Source organism: Synchiropus splendidus, chromosome 11 (assembly GCF_027744825.2).
Source record: "Synchiropus splendidus isolate RoL2022-P1 chromosome 11, RoL_Sspl_1.0, whole genome shotgun sequence".
NCBI lineage: Eukaryota > Metazoa > Chordata > Actinopteri > Syngnathiformes > Callionymidae > Synchiropus > Synchiropus splendidus.
Genome location: NC_071344.1, coordinates 5,786,487 through 5,801,440, shown reverse-complemented (window position 1 = coordinate 5,801,440; position 14,954 = coordinate 5,786,487). Strand labels below are relative to the sequence as shown.

Below are 14,954 nucleotides of genomic sequence, written 5' to 3'. Positions count from 1 at the left end.
ATCAAGTGACACCGTCGGATCTTCGGCAGATTGCGTTGGCAACATTTATTTGGGAGCTACACATGCACAGCAGCCCAGTGAGATGAAAAGTTCTGGAGAGGGGAAGTGGGGGTCACTGCAGACTTGAATCAATTACTTCCTCTTTGATCAATAAATGAGCCATTACCTGACAGTGTGCATTGTTTGGTAGAACCTCAATCTCCTGGTGGGTCCGCCTTTCATTCGGGTCCAACGGCGTCTGGCGCTCCAGAGGGCCAAACATCTGGCAGCTCCCTCATGTTAGGGCGCGAGGGTCTGCAGAGCAGCCCCTCCTGTGGAGCTCAGCCTTTGGTGTTTGTGGTACCGTTCAGGCTCCACTTCCTGAGTGCCGGCGCCTTGATGTGGCCAGAACCATAACGCATGATTTATTACTCCACTAAGTTTGTCCCCTCTGTTAATACTGCCCTTATTATTATTATGACCAAACACCCCCTCCTCAATCTCCCACCTGCAGCCTGCCACGGCTGACACAGCGATGCATGGCTTCTATAGAGAACTTAATGGGACTGTGGTCTCCGACGCTCGAGGAGGACAGTGTGACAAGACTGGTGTGATGACACCACTTCAGCAAATCCAACGCTTCATTTGCCACATGCAGTGCCACCACAAGTTTAATGTGTCTTTAAGCAAACTTAGCCCAGATGCCAAACTTCACCTGTTTGTTCTGTTTCTTCAAGATGTGGCACTTAGACCTCATTCGGTTTAACATTTCAAACCGTCATTATTAACCTCTTCCCTGTGGCTATAGTCCACCAGCACCAAATTCACCAGTACGCCGATGACACACAGATCTACAGTACATGTCCCTCATCCACCTTGAAGGCATCCAAAGCTGGAGGATTAGGAACCTCCTGAAGCTCAACAGTAATAAAAGCAATTCTCATCTGGGCCAAATCCCAACTCACATTCCAACTCATAGATTCGTCCACAAGTCAAACGCCTCGACAGCATTCAGGATGGTACCTCCTCATTTGAACCCCACATTCTAAATGTTACCGACCTGAGCTCATCCATCGCTGCAACGTCACTCATTCATCATTGGCTCAGTCCAGTACTGAAGTCCTGGTTCACTCAAATGTGACATGCCACGTCAACAATATAAAACACATTCATGAACACATTCCCACCTACACGGTACGTTGAACCTCCGCTGAATTCTAACCACTGTGGGGAAATGTGGCGATTCTCATTTATTTGAAGATGTCCACAACAGAATGCAGAGCACCTCAGTAGCATGGGCCGCCAGCGTCAGTTTGTCTGTTAGCAAAACAACACAACATGTCTTGTCATGCGGACCTGACTTTTCACATTTTTTCTCCAGATCCGGATTAGTCCAAAAAAAGCAGGGAGGGAGGACCATGTTTCAGGTAATGTCAGCGAATGGGCTACAAATGTGAAGGTGAAAATAAACATTAAAAAAAAGTGAAATACAAGTTTGCCCAGTCACAAAATAGGAAAAAAAATGAATTTAGAGAATTTAGAATGGATGCAAAACAACCTTTTTGGAAGTAGTTTGGAAGTAAGAAAAAAAGAAACAACAATCCCACTGGTTGCCCTGACTGTCTTTTTAGCAAATAAAAAAAAACCATGAACAAAATAAATCAGTAAATGCAAAAGATATGGAAGGTCTGATGCTGTCAAAAATGCTAAAAAAAAAAAACTGAAAAAAAGGTTTCTAGAGAAGTAGAAAATGATATGAAAATTCAGCATTGTCGCAACAAATAAAATGCAAAAATAAATACATAAACGTAAGTCTCTCCTTGTAGAAAAAAAAAACAGGGAGGGGGTGAAGAATTTTAAAGATTCTGACTCACAAAGAAAACTAGAATGTGGATTTTGAATAGTTTAAATACTACAGCAGAAGTGTAGGCATAGTTTCACACTGGCTAAATATAGACAATGTGGCTCCTAACAAGCCACTTTGTTGAACACTACGACAGTGGTCAAAAAACAAAGTCGGATCAGGTTGTACAACAACATCAATATTAATCCGCGTTAATGCATCCATGTTGACACAGTATATAACATATGGTATTGTGAATATAAAAGATGTTCTGTATGTACGTTACTCAATGACAGACGGCGTGATCTTGGACTTAAAGCCATCACCTCCCATGTGGTTCTAACTACCGCGGCTGGCTGGTGGCACCGTGGTCCCCTTCAGAACTGGGAGGTAAATTGTTTTCTAAACTGCTCCAATAATCAAAGAAACCTCATCAAAGTCTGCGAAGCCTCAATCTTCCCCTTCGCTCTCTTCATGTCAGCGGCCGGCGGCAGCAGAAGCAGAGCGGAAGAGAGAGGCGCAGACGCGCAGGAAAGCACCAGAGCCTGTTGCCTGTGATGTTTGTTTGAGTCCAAGTCACAAACCAGAGGGGGAAAGAGTGGCAGCGGAAGTCAGGGCTCCAAAGTTGAGAGGAAGTTCTCCACCAGAGAGGAGGGATGTGGTGCCTGTTTGTTTACGGGCCACTCTCACACATTGTACTGTGGTTCAGACTCAGCAGTCCTGCGGCCACAAACCAGCGACCAAGGAGCAGGAGTGGTACAGTTGCACAGGAAGTGTGACAATACAAGCTATGAATTACAACAACAACAGCCTCCCATTTCAATGGCTCGCTTGTTGAGATATCAACACGTACAAAAGGAAGTGGCTCCTTTCAAACTCCCATTCAAGCGTGTGTCTATTCTTCCTCTCATAAACAAACACTCTGTGTGACCCCAGTTGTCCTGGTGCAGCTCAGCCGGGAATCCCCGTCCCCCCCCGCCCGGCCCCCTGTGATCTGCCATCAGCACCAGCTCTCCTGGCCACACAGGTATCAAAACTCACGCTTCCAATGAGGAGATTATCACGACAGATGGATGGAAACTCAGCTGATGCTGTTGCTGCCCCTGAGGACGGTTCAGTTGACTGTGAGCTGAGAAACGAGACAGAGAACGGTGCTATGGTGCCCTCTTGTGTTCAAGGTCACGTATTACTTGAGCCATATATATATATATATATATATATATATATATATATATATATATATATATATATATAGACTCACTCATTTAAATACTTGAAATGTAAACCTTTCCATTTCAATGTAGTCAATAAATCATTCATTCTCAGCGCAACTACTTTATTGAACTTTATTTTCATGAAAAACAAGTGTCACAGTCAAGCAATTGTATATCATTTACAAACTCTTCACACCTTAAGGCTTTGAAACAGATTTTTACAGCATTTAGAGCATAAGGTCAAGAAACTTTTTTACTTTTAAGTTCACTCCTGATAGTGAAGTAGTTTACATGTCAGCTTCACAGCTCCTGCATGGACTCCAGTTCTGATCCCTTGTAGTGTTCCGGTCCTCTGACCATCAACCTGCTGATGAGGGAAATGTTCAGGTCATTTCGGGTGTCAGTAAAACTGCAAAACAGAAAATAGAGATGACTCACATGTTCAAGTGGCCGTGCTTCTGTTTAAATCCTGTGGCAAAAGAACAAATCAAGTTTAAAGTCATGGATCCTGAAGTCTTTTAGTCAGACACTCACTGAAGAGCCAGGCGATGGCTGCAGTCACCACCAGCAGCACCAGCACGACCGGGACCACAATGGCTGCCATGTTGACACCCTCCTCGTCCTCTGCGCCCATCTGGAGGAATGAAACCACATCAGATGAGGTGAGTACGGCTCGCGAAGACGAGCCGCTGTGACACTTACAGAGGCGCTGTTGTTGGTAGTGACTGTAGTAGTGACGCCGCTCTCATGATGACCTGGCCAACACACAAGAGGAAAACCATAAACCCCCTGGTGGCACCTGAGACACACTGTTCAGAAGCAAGCACCAGTGGTGACAGTGAGGACGTTGCTGGCTTCACTGGTTCCATGGCTGTTTGTGGAAAACATCCTGATATTGTAGGTTGACGGGGTGTTCTCCAGTATGGTGGTCATGGTCTCAGTGGGCTTGAACTGTATCCCTATCTTGGTGGAATTCCAAGTAGCTGGAGGGGAGAAGAGACTGCATGATGTCACAGAAGACTGGAGGTGTGGTGAACAGTGGGGACACTTGCCATCCAATGGTTTGTACTCGAGGGTGTAGGAAATGATGGCGCTGCTACCCTGGAATCCTGGGGTCCACGCAAGGGAGATGGTGAATTCATCTACCTCTTTCAAGACCAGCACAGGAGGGTCAGGGCGGTCTGAGGAGCACGGAGAACAGGTCAGAGCAAGAGTGACTTCAGAGAGAGAAACCGCTCGAGTCCAGGGTTCAGGGTGTTTGTTGTTCCTTCTGGAGTGTATGAACTTGTTTCAAGAGTCTGTACTCACCTGGCGAAAGAGTTGTGACAGTTGTTCCCCAGAGTGTTGTGCTCTCAGTAAGCTCAGACACTGGTGAGTAGAAAGAAAGAATGAAGAGCTTCATGATTCCATATTTATGTTTGACTATCTACCGCACTGATAAATACCAGAGCTGAGAGTTGTGGAGTCCCAAACCGTCTCTGAGGGTGGAAGTTTAGTCACCACCGCTTCACAAAAAATGAAAAAAAAAACAAAGATAAAATATTGTGTTAAATTGCAGTCATTGCTTTGAGGAAACTCACGCTCTTCAAAAGTAGAACAGGTCTGAGGGAGTGATGCAGGTCCAAGGCCAACTTTAGTTCCAGCCTGCACCATCACAGAGTACTCTGTGGACGGCTTCAGTCCAGTCAGCTCCAAGCTCTGTGGCGAGTTCGCAGGATAAACGTGGTCAGTCCAGCGTCGGCCAATCTTGTGGGACTCTCGGTAGCTGATCTTGTAAGTCAGCAGATTCCCGTTTCTGAGCTCAGCTCTCGGAGGCTGGTGCAGAGAAGAGGCAAAGTTTACCCGGCTTTATCACTTAACAAATGTGAAATGTCAAATACTGGGTTTCATTACGCAACATGACATTTCTATCCCCCTTTAATACAGTGCAAGTTTATCCTTTATGTACGCAATAAACAACCCACAACCTCTGAATTTGATTTATTTTTCTTATGCAAATGATGTTTTTGTGTACCTGTACAGTATATATCAGTATTGTTTTCTTTTTTCTTTCTATTTTTGCTCAGGTTCTTCGCAGATTTAGCACTCTTTGACTTGTAGAACTTTAAGAACGGGATTTGTTGAGTGTTTTAGTCCACATACAGTTGTTGAACTTAGTTGTTGTTGAAGTCATACAGCTTTACTAAGGTGTGTTTTGAGTTGAAGACTCAACAAAAAACACCCACAAGCTTCCCTCCTACAGGACTCATAATGGAACTCATAATTCCTGCTTTGGCTGTCAGTAACAAATTAAACTGGGAATTGAAATCTTATAATTCGCTGCAGCAGTAACACAACTTTACCTTCCAGGTGACCCGCATGCTTTGTGTTGAAAGAGCCTGTAGCTGCACGTCCAGGGGTGGACCGCCCGGTGCTGAGGAGCAAGAACCACACAAGCTTTAACCGGCCTGTCTCGATACTACCTCTGCCAAGGAGGTCCTGTTTTGGACAGCTTCTTCAATGTGCGAAATGCGAAAAAGAGTCATGTGATTTCAATTGTAGGAGTGGCCGGGATCATGTTTACCCAGGTGGTCAGTACCTGCTTCTCTGGTAGTGAAGGTCAGAGTGTTGCTGGCGCCACTGCTGCCCACAACATTCGCAGCAAACATGCGGAGACTGTAGCTCCTGGCCGGCAGCAGGTCCACCAGAATGAGCTGAGTCTGCTCAGGGCTGTAGACTTCGGTCCGCACAGCGGTGTCCCAGGAGGCTGTGCAGCAGAGGCCGCGGACACTGTAGCCGCTCATTCATCTGTGGGAGGGACTGACTTTCCTTACCTTGTCCGTCTTTGCACTCGATCCTGTACGAGGTGATGGGACGGCCGCCATTAAAGGATGAGCTCCAGTGAATGGTCAGGGTCTTCTCTCGCACCTCGATCACCTCCACCTTCAGAGGACGAGGAGGCCCTGTGGAGAAGATGTGGCACTCCATTAACACTCTCCAAAATGTTCATCTGCACAGGAACGTTTTGCCAATTCATGGTCCACGTTTTGCTTGTTCAAAAAATGGGTACCCATGTTTCTCAATAAAATATGGTAAAAATATATCATTTCAGGTAAGGTTCATGAGTACATAACTTGAGGCATGCCTCTTGTGAGGACCACCAGCTCTCAAACCTGTCAGTCACTGAGCGAAGTGAAAACTCAGAGAGATCGTATGTTTAAAGTCAGCACCAAACCTGCAGTACTTCCACCAACAGGAGGAGCAGAGAACTTAGTAGTTATCAGCTCTTAAACAGAACTCAAACCAAGGACGGGATAAAGAACCTAACTGGACTCTTTCTGCTCTCATTTTCACGGCTTCAGCAGTTCTGGATTATGCAAACCAAATTAATAATCACCTTATGTCAAGCAACTTTATTTTTTTTTTTTATGTCTATTGCAAATGGCCACCCCATGACAAAGCCTCCCCACCACCAAGCCCATAATGCAATGCAACAATTAAAGCTCCAGTGACTTACGTGGCCAGTTATTGATAATATAACGGTTAATCCTGTTTTTGCCAAAGATAAGATTCATCTGACAGTCAAATATTTGGGAAATAACTTTCTGGAAGGCACTCAAATGAAAAATATATATATTTAAAAACATTTTTTTAGTTGCACACAAAATCCACAAAGTGTTTGACCTCATCGAACTGAAATTTGAAAGGTCTGAAAAATGTGTGCTGCCATGTTTGGTTGTCGCAGGGTTAATGGCCTGTGGTCTCACCTGGCACCACCCTCAGGGTCACGTCTTTCTTGATGTCATTAAACCAGCCAGGGATCATGACACGACAGCCGTACACCCCAGAGTCGCTCTCCAGCACTTGCTGTATGGTCAGCGAGGTGTCGCCCTGATCCACTTGTCCCAGTAGCCTGTAGCGTCCGGAGGTCCTCTCGGTGACCCCGGTCCCGTCAGCCATGATGATCTGACTGGCACAGCCGCTGCTGGGGACGGGCCCTCGGCCCCAGCATGTATGCTGCTTCCCATTAGATCGAACATCATAAGTGCATGGCAGGGTGGCGTCCGACCCCACGGTGACCTGAACGCTGCTCGCAGACACGCAGTCTGCAAAAGTGACATCATCAAAAACACAAAAAAACAGTCATCACAAAGGGACATGGATACTTTCATAGACAAAGTGGGTCTCACCCAACAGCCCGCTCAGGAGGAGACTGGCCCACAGAAATCCAGAATAGCCGAGCAGAAACATGCTGTTCAGTCTGGGCACCCCAACGTGTTTCACCTGCTGAATGACAGCGCTCCACACTGCTATGTGGCTTTCACATCTGAACACTTTCCAGATCACATGACGGCGACCTTGATGAGGTTGCATTTCTCCAGCCTGAGGAGGAGTACGAGGGAGGACCATTTCCTTCTTTGTGGTTTTGGTTCCTTATCCTCGAGGTCAAAACCCTTCTCACCCTGATGAGCAGAAACACAGAAGCAAGACTATCTGGTGACCTCAAAAACACATTGTACGATTTGGTGTTTGGAGATAGGACCTCAAGTAATGCGTGGCTTCAGCAGAAAAGATTTGGTGCCGAAGAGGGTTTAGTTGACCTTCAGGGCAGTGTTTAAAATTCCACTTAACATTCTGAAGCAGCAGTTTTGTGATCTTCAGTAATGATTCATGTAGGAGTAACACACTTGTTGGAGAAGACAAAAAAGACAATACTAAACTAATAGTGTACTATTACACCCTAAGAATGACAAAGTCAAAGGTGAAAATGTGAGGCACATAAAAAAAATATATGTGACCAAAGAAAAAAAGAGACTTCAGTGATAATGCTGATTTTTTTTTTAAACCATTTCGTCTGACCTTTTCTGTCAGGGAACCATCAATTCTGCCAGTCACCGACTGAAGTTTGAAAAACGTGTTTCAGTGGGAGCTGTTCTCATGTGACTTTAAAGTAGTGGTGCAACAAGGACACAAACATCATCCTACAAACGTGCATCAAAGGTCAGAATCATAAACATAATGTCCCTCACAATTGCTCAGACATCTCCTGTGATTTAAAATAAAAGGAAAAGGAAAATCACAATATTAATATCAAATATTTTTAACCGATGTCATGCAAGGGAAGATTCATGCTTGAGTGTCATGTTGATGTAAATTGGCAACAAAATTTGAAAAATATAAATGAAGCCTATGAACTATATTTTTCATTACTTTTAGATGGGAAATTAGTAGAGTATATGAGAAAAAAATTTAAAGACAAAACACAATGCAAACACAATAAAATAATAATAAGAAATAGAATAAGAATAAGAATAAGACGGACCTTTGGCACCAATTCTCACCTAAACCACTCATGTGTCATGTGAGTCCCAGGTCAGCATTAAACAACCGGGCCAGTGAACGTATTCTCCCACTGGCTGAATGGACTCAGGAACCTTCGACAATAAAGTGGCAGATGAAGCCTTTCCCCTCTGTATACTGCATATGCATAACATACACTGGTTAGTAAGTTTCACATCCTCTTCCCTGGTAGAGTTTTTGACAGCCCAACGTTCGGTCTCTGTTTTCAATGCCTCCAGAACACTAGAGTTTAGAATCCAGAGCAGATCTGTGCCGGTCTGTGACTCAAACCTGAAGCTTGTCACTTGCCTCTAGACAGACGCTCATCAAACCTCTGACACTACTCAGTCCGTGAAACAAAGACGGTAACGTCCAGCTGGTTCTTACCTGAATCGCTCAACTCTACCAAGGCCACGACAGCCCACTGACTGAATTTACTAGGAACCTGCGACAAACTTTGTTCTGCTCTGAGCTTTTAATGAGACTTCAAAGCGCCTCAAAGAGCACCCCAAACAATTCAAAGACAACATCTGGCAATACATACACATAACAAAGTTCACATCAGTTCTGTGTCAAATCCAAGGCCCACAACAGCTTTAGGTGTATGTACAACCCCTGGCATAAATGCTGGAATCACCAGTCACAGAGGACGGTCCTTCAGTTGCTTTGTTTCCGTTGCAGAAAAACACAGATCACAGACATGACACAAAACTTAGTCATTTCAAAATGGCAACTTTCTAGCAACACTTAAGACATCAAGAGAAAAGAATATAGTAGTCCGTAATAGTTCCTTTTTGACTTTGTTATAGTTTTTCAAAGCCAGAAAGTTGCCTTTTTAAATGTTTGTAAAAGTTCTACGTCATGTCTGTGACCTGCTCATTTTATACCAAACATTAAACTGCCGAATGAACATTGTCTATAACTGGCAAAACATTTTGCCAAACCATAGCGATGAAGTCCAACACACATGCCCTTCGACCTTCTGTGATGAACCACAGAGATGCTGAGCGAGCTAGTATCACATTCTGGCCGCTCCCTTATAGAGGAGCTCCAGCAAGGTCACACGGTTTTGTTTAAAGTTCCATCGATTGTATGTTATTTAGGTTGTGAAATAAAACTGACCAAAATAGAACGTCTGGATTTCTTGAGGGCAACGGACTTTTGTAATCCGGTGACTGCTGAGTAAACATTTGAGTCTGCTGGATGTTGGGTAAGTCAGCACACGACTTCCTGACAAGTGTGAAGTTCATGCTGGGCCAGACGAAGGCATCCAGTGAACTGGCATGAACAAACCCGTGCGCAGCATGATGTGGTGACGTCCTCCGTCTGCGGCCCCCCGATGGCACAAGCATATTGTACACGCCGTCACCCTTCATCAGTTGAGCAGAAGGCTGTGATGCCCCTCTATCTATCAGACCAACAGTTCTAAAATAGACATTTGTCCGTGAAACTATGAGTCTTTCCTCAAAAGTCTCTCCTCTCATGCTAGTCCCTACAGACAGAAGCCTGTCACAGGCCACTCACTGAACCTTTAACTCAGCATCTCAACCAACGACTGACTGGACAAGTAGTTCCACTGTCATTATTCAGGCAGCATGCTGAGAACAGTTACTCCCAAGTCTGACCCACGTTTGTTTTGTTAGCTTTTCTCCATGAAGTGAAGCTCTTCATCATCCCCCCTTCTGCTGTCACTCAAGAACAAGAACATTGCTTTTCTATTCTGACCATTACTGTACAACTAGCTGAGTCAATAAAAACACAGAGAAAACACTAAATATAAATATACACAAAATATTACATTGAACAATATGCATCTTATGTAGGTGCTCTAATGCATAATATGTTGACTTAATGTCAAACACATTTTTAAAAAATGAAAATATGACTACCTTTGTGGGCTTTGATCAGACACCTGAATGTTTTTATCTTCATCAGGCATTTAAGATTTCAGAGAAACCGCAGAGCCTTACAATAAAACGGAACTCAAAAGAGGAAGGAAATCAATGTTTATTTGAATTCTGAGGAAATTACACAACAGTACCTCAAGTAAACAAGAGTAAAATATGAAGTGAGGGTTCGTGATTCCACACAATGACTTTCTATTATCACTCCAAGTTACTCCTTTATTGTGATTTTCTCTGCCAAAGCTTAAAAGTCTTGTTGTCATCTTCAGATGTTCAATGTATCTTCACATTGTTAAATACGTTTGAGACGAGTGAACTAAATAAGAAGTGTTTGTTTGTTTTTATTGTATGCGGAAGTGAGGATCTGGGAATCATCGTATGGCTGTCAGCTGCCACAGGAGGTGGTTGAACGGATGTGCATGTGATTTCCTTCACTGCTGTCGTGTATAATACTGGCATGTGAGGTTCACTGTACCAACACTTTTGAGGACTAGTCCATCCATCTAGCTTCCACCACCTGTCAGAGGTCAGGTCAGCGGGGCAGCAGCTGGAGCAAAGGTACGTCCTCTAGAGGTTCTCCTCCCAGTTGGAGTCAACCCCTCACCAGAGCAGTCCAGGAGGCATGTTAAAAAGGTCACCGCAACTGAACAAATGATCATTTTTTCAACTTAATATTCAGATCAAACAATACAAATTTTACCGCTTTAATCATGTTATAATTTGGAATACAGTCCAATATTATTTTTATTACTTTTTTCTCTCTTTCTTGCACTTTACTTGATTTATGAATGTGTTTTTAATATTGCCTTTTCAAACACCATATGATATGACACAGATCTCTCATGTCTCATCTCTCTCATCCTGCTGCTCAAGATGCTCCCTCCACCCTTGCAACTGCCTTTAATAACTCATCCTGAAGAGGAAGCAATGAAGCTTTCAGTCCACTAAGAGGCACTGCGTTCTCACAGTTGGCACAATCTCATCGCGTCTTAGAGCCATGAGCAAACCTGCCTCTCTCACGTGCATGCAGTACATACAATACAGTTCAAATATTTGCCGACTCATAGCCATTGTCGCTCATCAGGCTGTTTTGGTAGATATTCTCCACCGATGGTGCGTCCAGACCTTCAAGTGGCAGCGTCCCCTGGAACCTTTTGCCTGGGGTGGAGAGCACGCATCAGTGTTTCCTCCAGAGCAAGGCCCCGCTCAGGACACATTTAAAGTGTGAAATTCATCAGATGACACATGCGTCACGCACTTACGAAAGATAAGCACCAGGATTATGATGGAGGAGAGAAAGAAAATAGCTGCAACCCTGCCAATGTTTCCGTCTTGCAGCAAGGATTTAAAACGCTGAAATGGAAATGAACACCGTCAGAAACATTTCGAACCGAAAATATTCCCCTTTGATTTTTATCTTCACCTCCCATTAAACAGGGAAGATCTGATGCAGGAATAAGATTAGATTTTCAAGTGGTTTCATAGTTTATGTCCAGCTTTGGGGGGGGCGGAGGTGCGGTCACTTAAGGTCATACTGCTTGGTGTTGCTGTTAGCAACTGAAGCTTCGTGAGGCAGAGCTCAGTAGACGGCGCTCACCTTATGCTTCATGTAGGTTTCGACACTGAAGTCTCAGTAGCGACATTTTGTTACACTGCCATCTAGCAGGCGCAAAAAAAAAAACACTGATTTATCAGTAGCTGTCTTGATCTAGGCAGCAAAGTCGCTAGTTTTTGCGTCCAACCTGATTTATAAAGTCAATCTTAAGGCAGGAAGTTCTTATAATACGGACGCTTCTCAGTCAGTATAAACACACATACCTCAAAGGAGATGACAGCATTCGACGATACTTCCACAATAGTGACCTCAGTCGATAGATCGTCTGTACACATTACAAATTAGTCGAGTCATTTCTGGCAGACCAAGTTTTGGTTTACCTTCTAGATCACAGGGATAGTCTTCTGTAGCTGTGGGAGCTGGAAAAGAAAACAAAAATGATGATAAATAAAGATGAGCAAAGGCCTGGTTGTCTCCAACTGCATCACCTTCCTCCATGAGCAGCTCCATGTTGACCTTGTAGTCATTAAACCATCCTGGGAGCTCGACCCTGCAGCCGTACGCGCCGGCGTGACTCATCTGGGCGTCGATGATGGTCAGAGACATGTCTCCGACGCTCACCCTGCCCAGCAGTCGGTAACTATGGTCGCTGAGGAATGACACGTCTCCATTCACGAACGAGAGGATGGCGTTGGAGCACTTGAAAGTGGGCACCGGTCCTCGCCCCCAACAGAAATCCAACTCCACGCCAGGTTGTTTGACGTATCGACACGGCAAGGTGACGTTTTCCCCAACGGTTCCAGTCAATCGCAATGTGCTGGACTGTGCTGTTCGAATATTATCAAAGTGTGAATACAAAAACACCTGGCTCGCAACATGGCAAGAACCGAAAAACTACTTACCCTGGGTGAAGAGGCCAAGGATGAAATACCATAAAGCACGCATGCTTGTAGGTTGTTGGACAACTATCAAGTGATCCATGCAGCATCCAGTTTCAACTTCTGCTTTATCAGGTCCTGCTTCCATATTTGGAGTATAAGGAAGGAAATGGAATGGCCACATGGTTGATTTGACCAAACGGTTCAGTAGCAAGAAGACTGCCACAATAATGTTTATGTTTCGATGACTTCAAACTTTGTTTTCTTAAAATATGTACCCCTGAAATACCTTTTAAGTCGAGTACTCATGTCAAACGCGAAAACATTTGGGTAAAAAAAAAAAAAAAATTTGTAAAGAAACCAGGGAAAACTTGGTTCTGTCCCATTCGTGGAAAACTGTAGAGAGCCTTCAAGTACCCGCCCATCTACGCCCAACGTTAGCTATAGATCCAAATACCAACGGAGCCTTCTGGCTCCTCGCTCTAAAGAGAGACATAACAATGTCCGAATGAAGGCAGAGCGTGGACAGAAGTGTCGGTCCATATCCGGATCCACATGTAACGCTGAGCATCAATGGGCCTAATGTAGTCTGCGTGCCCCCATTTGTGAACCACAGCTTCATATCAAGCAAGTTGTGGCTGAAAACAAAACCCAGCATGAATTAGCAACTGAAAATAAATAAACAAATCACACCATACTGTGACTGACGCCATATTGCAACTCATCTAAGCCTTTTCTGAAAAACAAAGCTGGATTTATAAATATTTTCTGATTTAAATTGTAACTCAGAATCAAATACGTGTCTTCTTGAGTTTTTCTTTTTTTCTGTCCTTGTGGTCGAAGAGTCACGTCTCATGCTGAAATATCTTCCAAACAGAAGAAGTCGTTTTTGGGGGTTTGCGTGACTCCTTCTTCTGTGTGTACACTTTTAACTGAAGTTCATCTCTTCCCACTCAGGTTCTTTTTTTATTTGGTGTGATGGCTGAATCATGTGTGTGGGTGTGTGTGTGTGTGTGTGTGTGTGGAGAGAAAGAGTGGAGATGGAATGCACAATAACACCTAGCAAGCGCGTGTGTCTCTGCATAGGATTAAAACACTGACACCAGTGTGACGTCCCAGGTCTAGAAGGTACGTAAAAGTTCATTGTTATTAAATGTCATAGTGCTGCTACTGCTGTGTCAGTTAACAGACATAAAACTAGTCAATGTCTGACCAGAAAAATGCTGCTGACCTCTAATTCTAATGCTGAGGGATATCGCATGACCTCACTTCCCTGGAGTGTCGTAATCAATGCGTCATGCAACAGCTGGAAAAAGGCACATTTGTCTTTGTTCGAATTCTACCAAAATATAAATGTATTCAATTCAGGGGACAACAGTTCCCAACTATTTGATTCAGCTACGTCTGTATGTCAACCATGTGTAAATATTCTGCTGCTTTGTGTTCTGACTATTACAAGTTGCTATTGAGATGAATCAGATACAATTTACATTATTTTACTTTTTATATTTCATTTTAACTTCTGTGTCGTCTTCTAAAGCTGATAGTGGCCTTTCAAATTTACACGTTCGTGGTCCGTAACACTATTTCCTCCAACTGAAATGACGTACTGTAGCTGTCTTTGAACCAGACACGAACAAGGTCACGTCACCATCCCTGTTTCCAAATGTAGAGGAAACAACAAATAGAAATATCTGTATGATGTCAGTGATGTAACCAGGGATGATAACTGAAGTGCTCCCCATATAGAAGCCCAATTGTTCAGTCTGTTTCCTGTTTAACTTGGAGTCCATTGTTCAAATAAATCATGAAAAACAGGTCAGTTTTTAGCCGCTCTGCTGGGGAGACATTTGCAGGGACATCATCAACTTGACAAAACAAGAAGTGAAACTGTTCAGTTGTGAGACTGACTTCATGTGAGTCTTTCGCAAGAACGCAGAGAAGGTGCTAGACACACACACACATGCACCATTCATGCAAATGCACACACTTGTTCCGCTGTCTTTGTGGGGACATTGCATTGACACAATGTTTTCCTCAGCCTCCTTTGAGACTGGCAAATGGTCCCCACAAGGTCAAGCCTCAGTTTGAGGATTCAGAGTCCTGGTTAAGGTCAGCCATGTGTTTTGGATGGTTAGGGTTAGGGTGAGAGGCTGGGGAAAGCACTATGTCACAAAGACAGCAGACAGTGTGTGTGCCTCACCGTGTGTGTGTCGGTGTGTGACTTCAATAAGAGGCACATGTGGCTTGTTGGAAACAAAC

The 14,954-nt window shown here is 44.0% G+C and overlaps 2 protein-coding genes across 5 annotated transcripts; both read right to left on the bottom strand.

Annotated features, from left to right (window-relative positions):
• Positions 1-3,141: 3,141 nt before the first annotated feature.
• LOC128767275 (cell adhesion molecule DSCAML1-like) lies at positions 3,142-9,058 on the bottom strand. Of its 4 annotated transcripts, none has more exons than XM_053879206.1 (15): positions 8,339-9,058; positions 7,206-7,478; positions 6,783-7,121; positions 5,850-5,978; positions 5,615-5,782; positions 5,379-5,449; positions 4,617-4,851; positions 4,482-4,541; positions 4,345-4,404; positions 4,089-4,217; positions 3,864-4,019; positions 3,739-3,791; positions 3,571-3,670; positions 3,475-3,505; positions 3,142-3,403 (listed from the first exon to the last, which is right to left on the bottom strand). In XM_053879206.1, exons 2-15 carry the CDS (start codon positions 7,423-7,425, stop codon positions 3,337-3,339), a joined length of 1,818 nt encoding a protein of 605 aa, XP_053735181.1. In that variant the 5' UTR covers positions 7,426-7,478; positions 8,339-9,058; the 3' UTR covers positions 3,142-3,336. The 4 variants fall into 4 exon arrangements, with proteins under 4 accessions (XP_053735181.1, XP_053735182.1, XP_053735183.1 ...); XM_053879207.1 differs by having other exon boundaries at positions 8,358-9,058; XM_053879208.1 differs by having other exon boundaries at positions 8,743-9,058.
• A 1,324-nt stretch (positions 9,059-10,382) lies between these two features.
• Positions 10,383-12,803, bottom strand: LOC128767460 (hepatitis A virus cellular receptor 1 homolog). Its single transcript, XM_053879540.1, has 6 exons — positions 12,717-12,803; positions 12,303-12,641; positions 12,195-12,233; positions 12,078-12,139; positions 11,522-11,612; positions 10,383-11,417 (listed from the first exon to the last, which is right to left on the bottom strand). The coding sequence occupies exons 1-6, from the start codon at positions 12,793-12,795 to the stop codon at positions 11,305-11,307; spliced, it is 723 nt and encodes a 240-aa protein (XP_053735515.1). The 5' UTR covers positions 12,796-12,803; the 3' UTR covers positions 10,383-11,304.
• Positions 12,804-14,954: the final 2,151 nt, after the last annotated feature.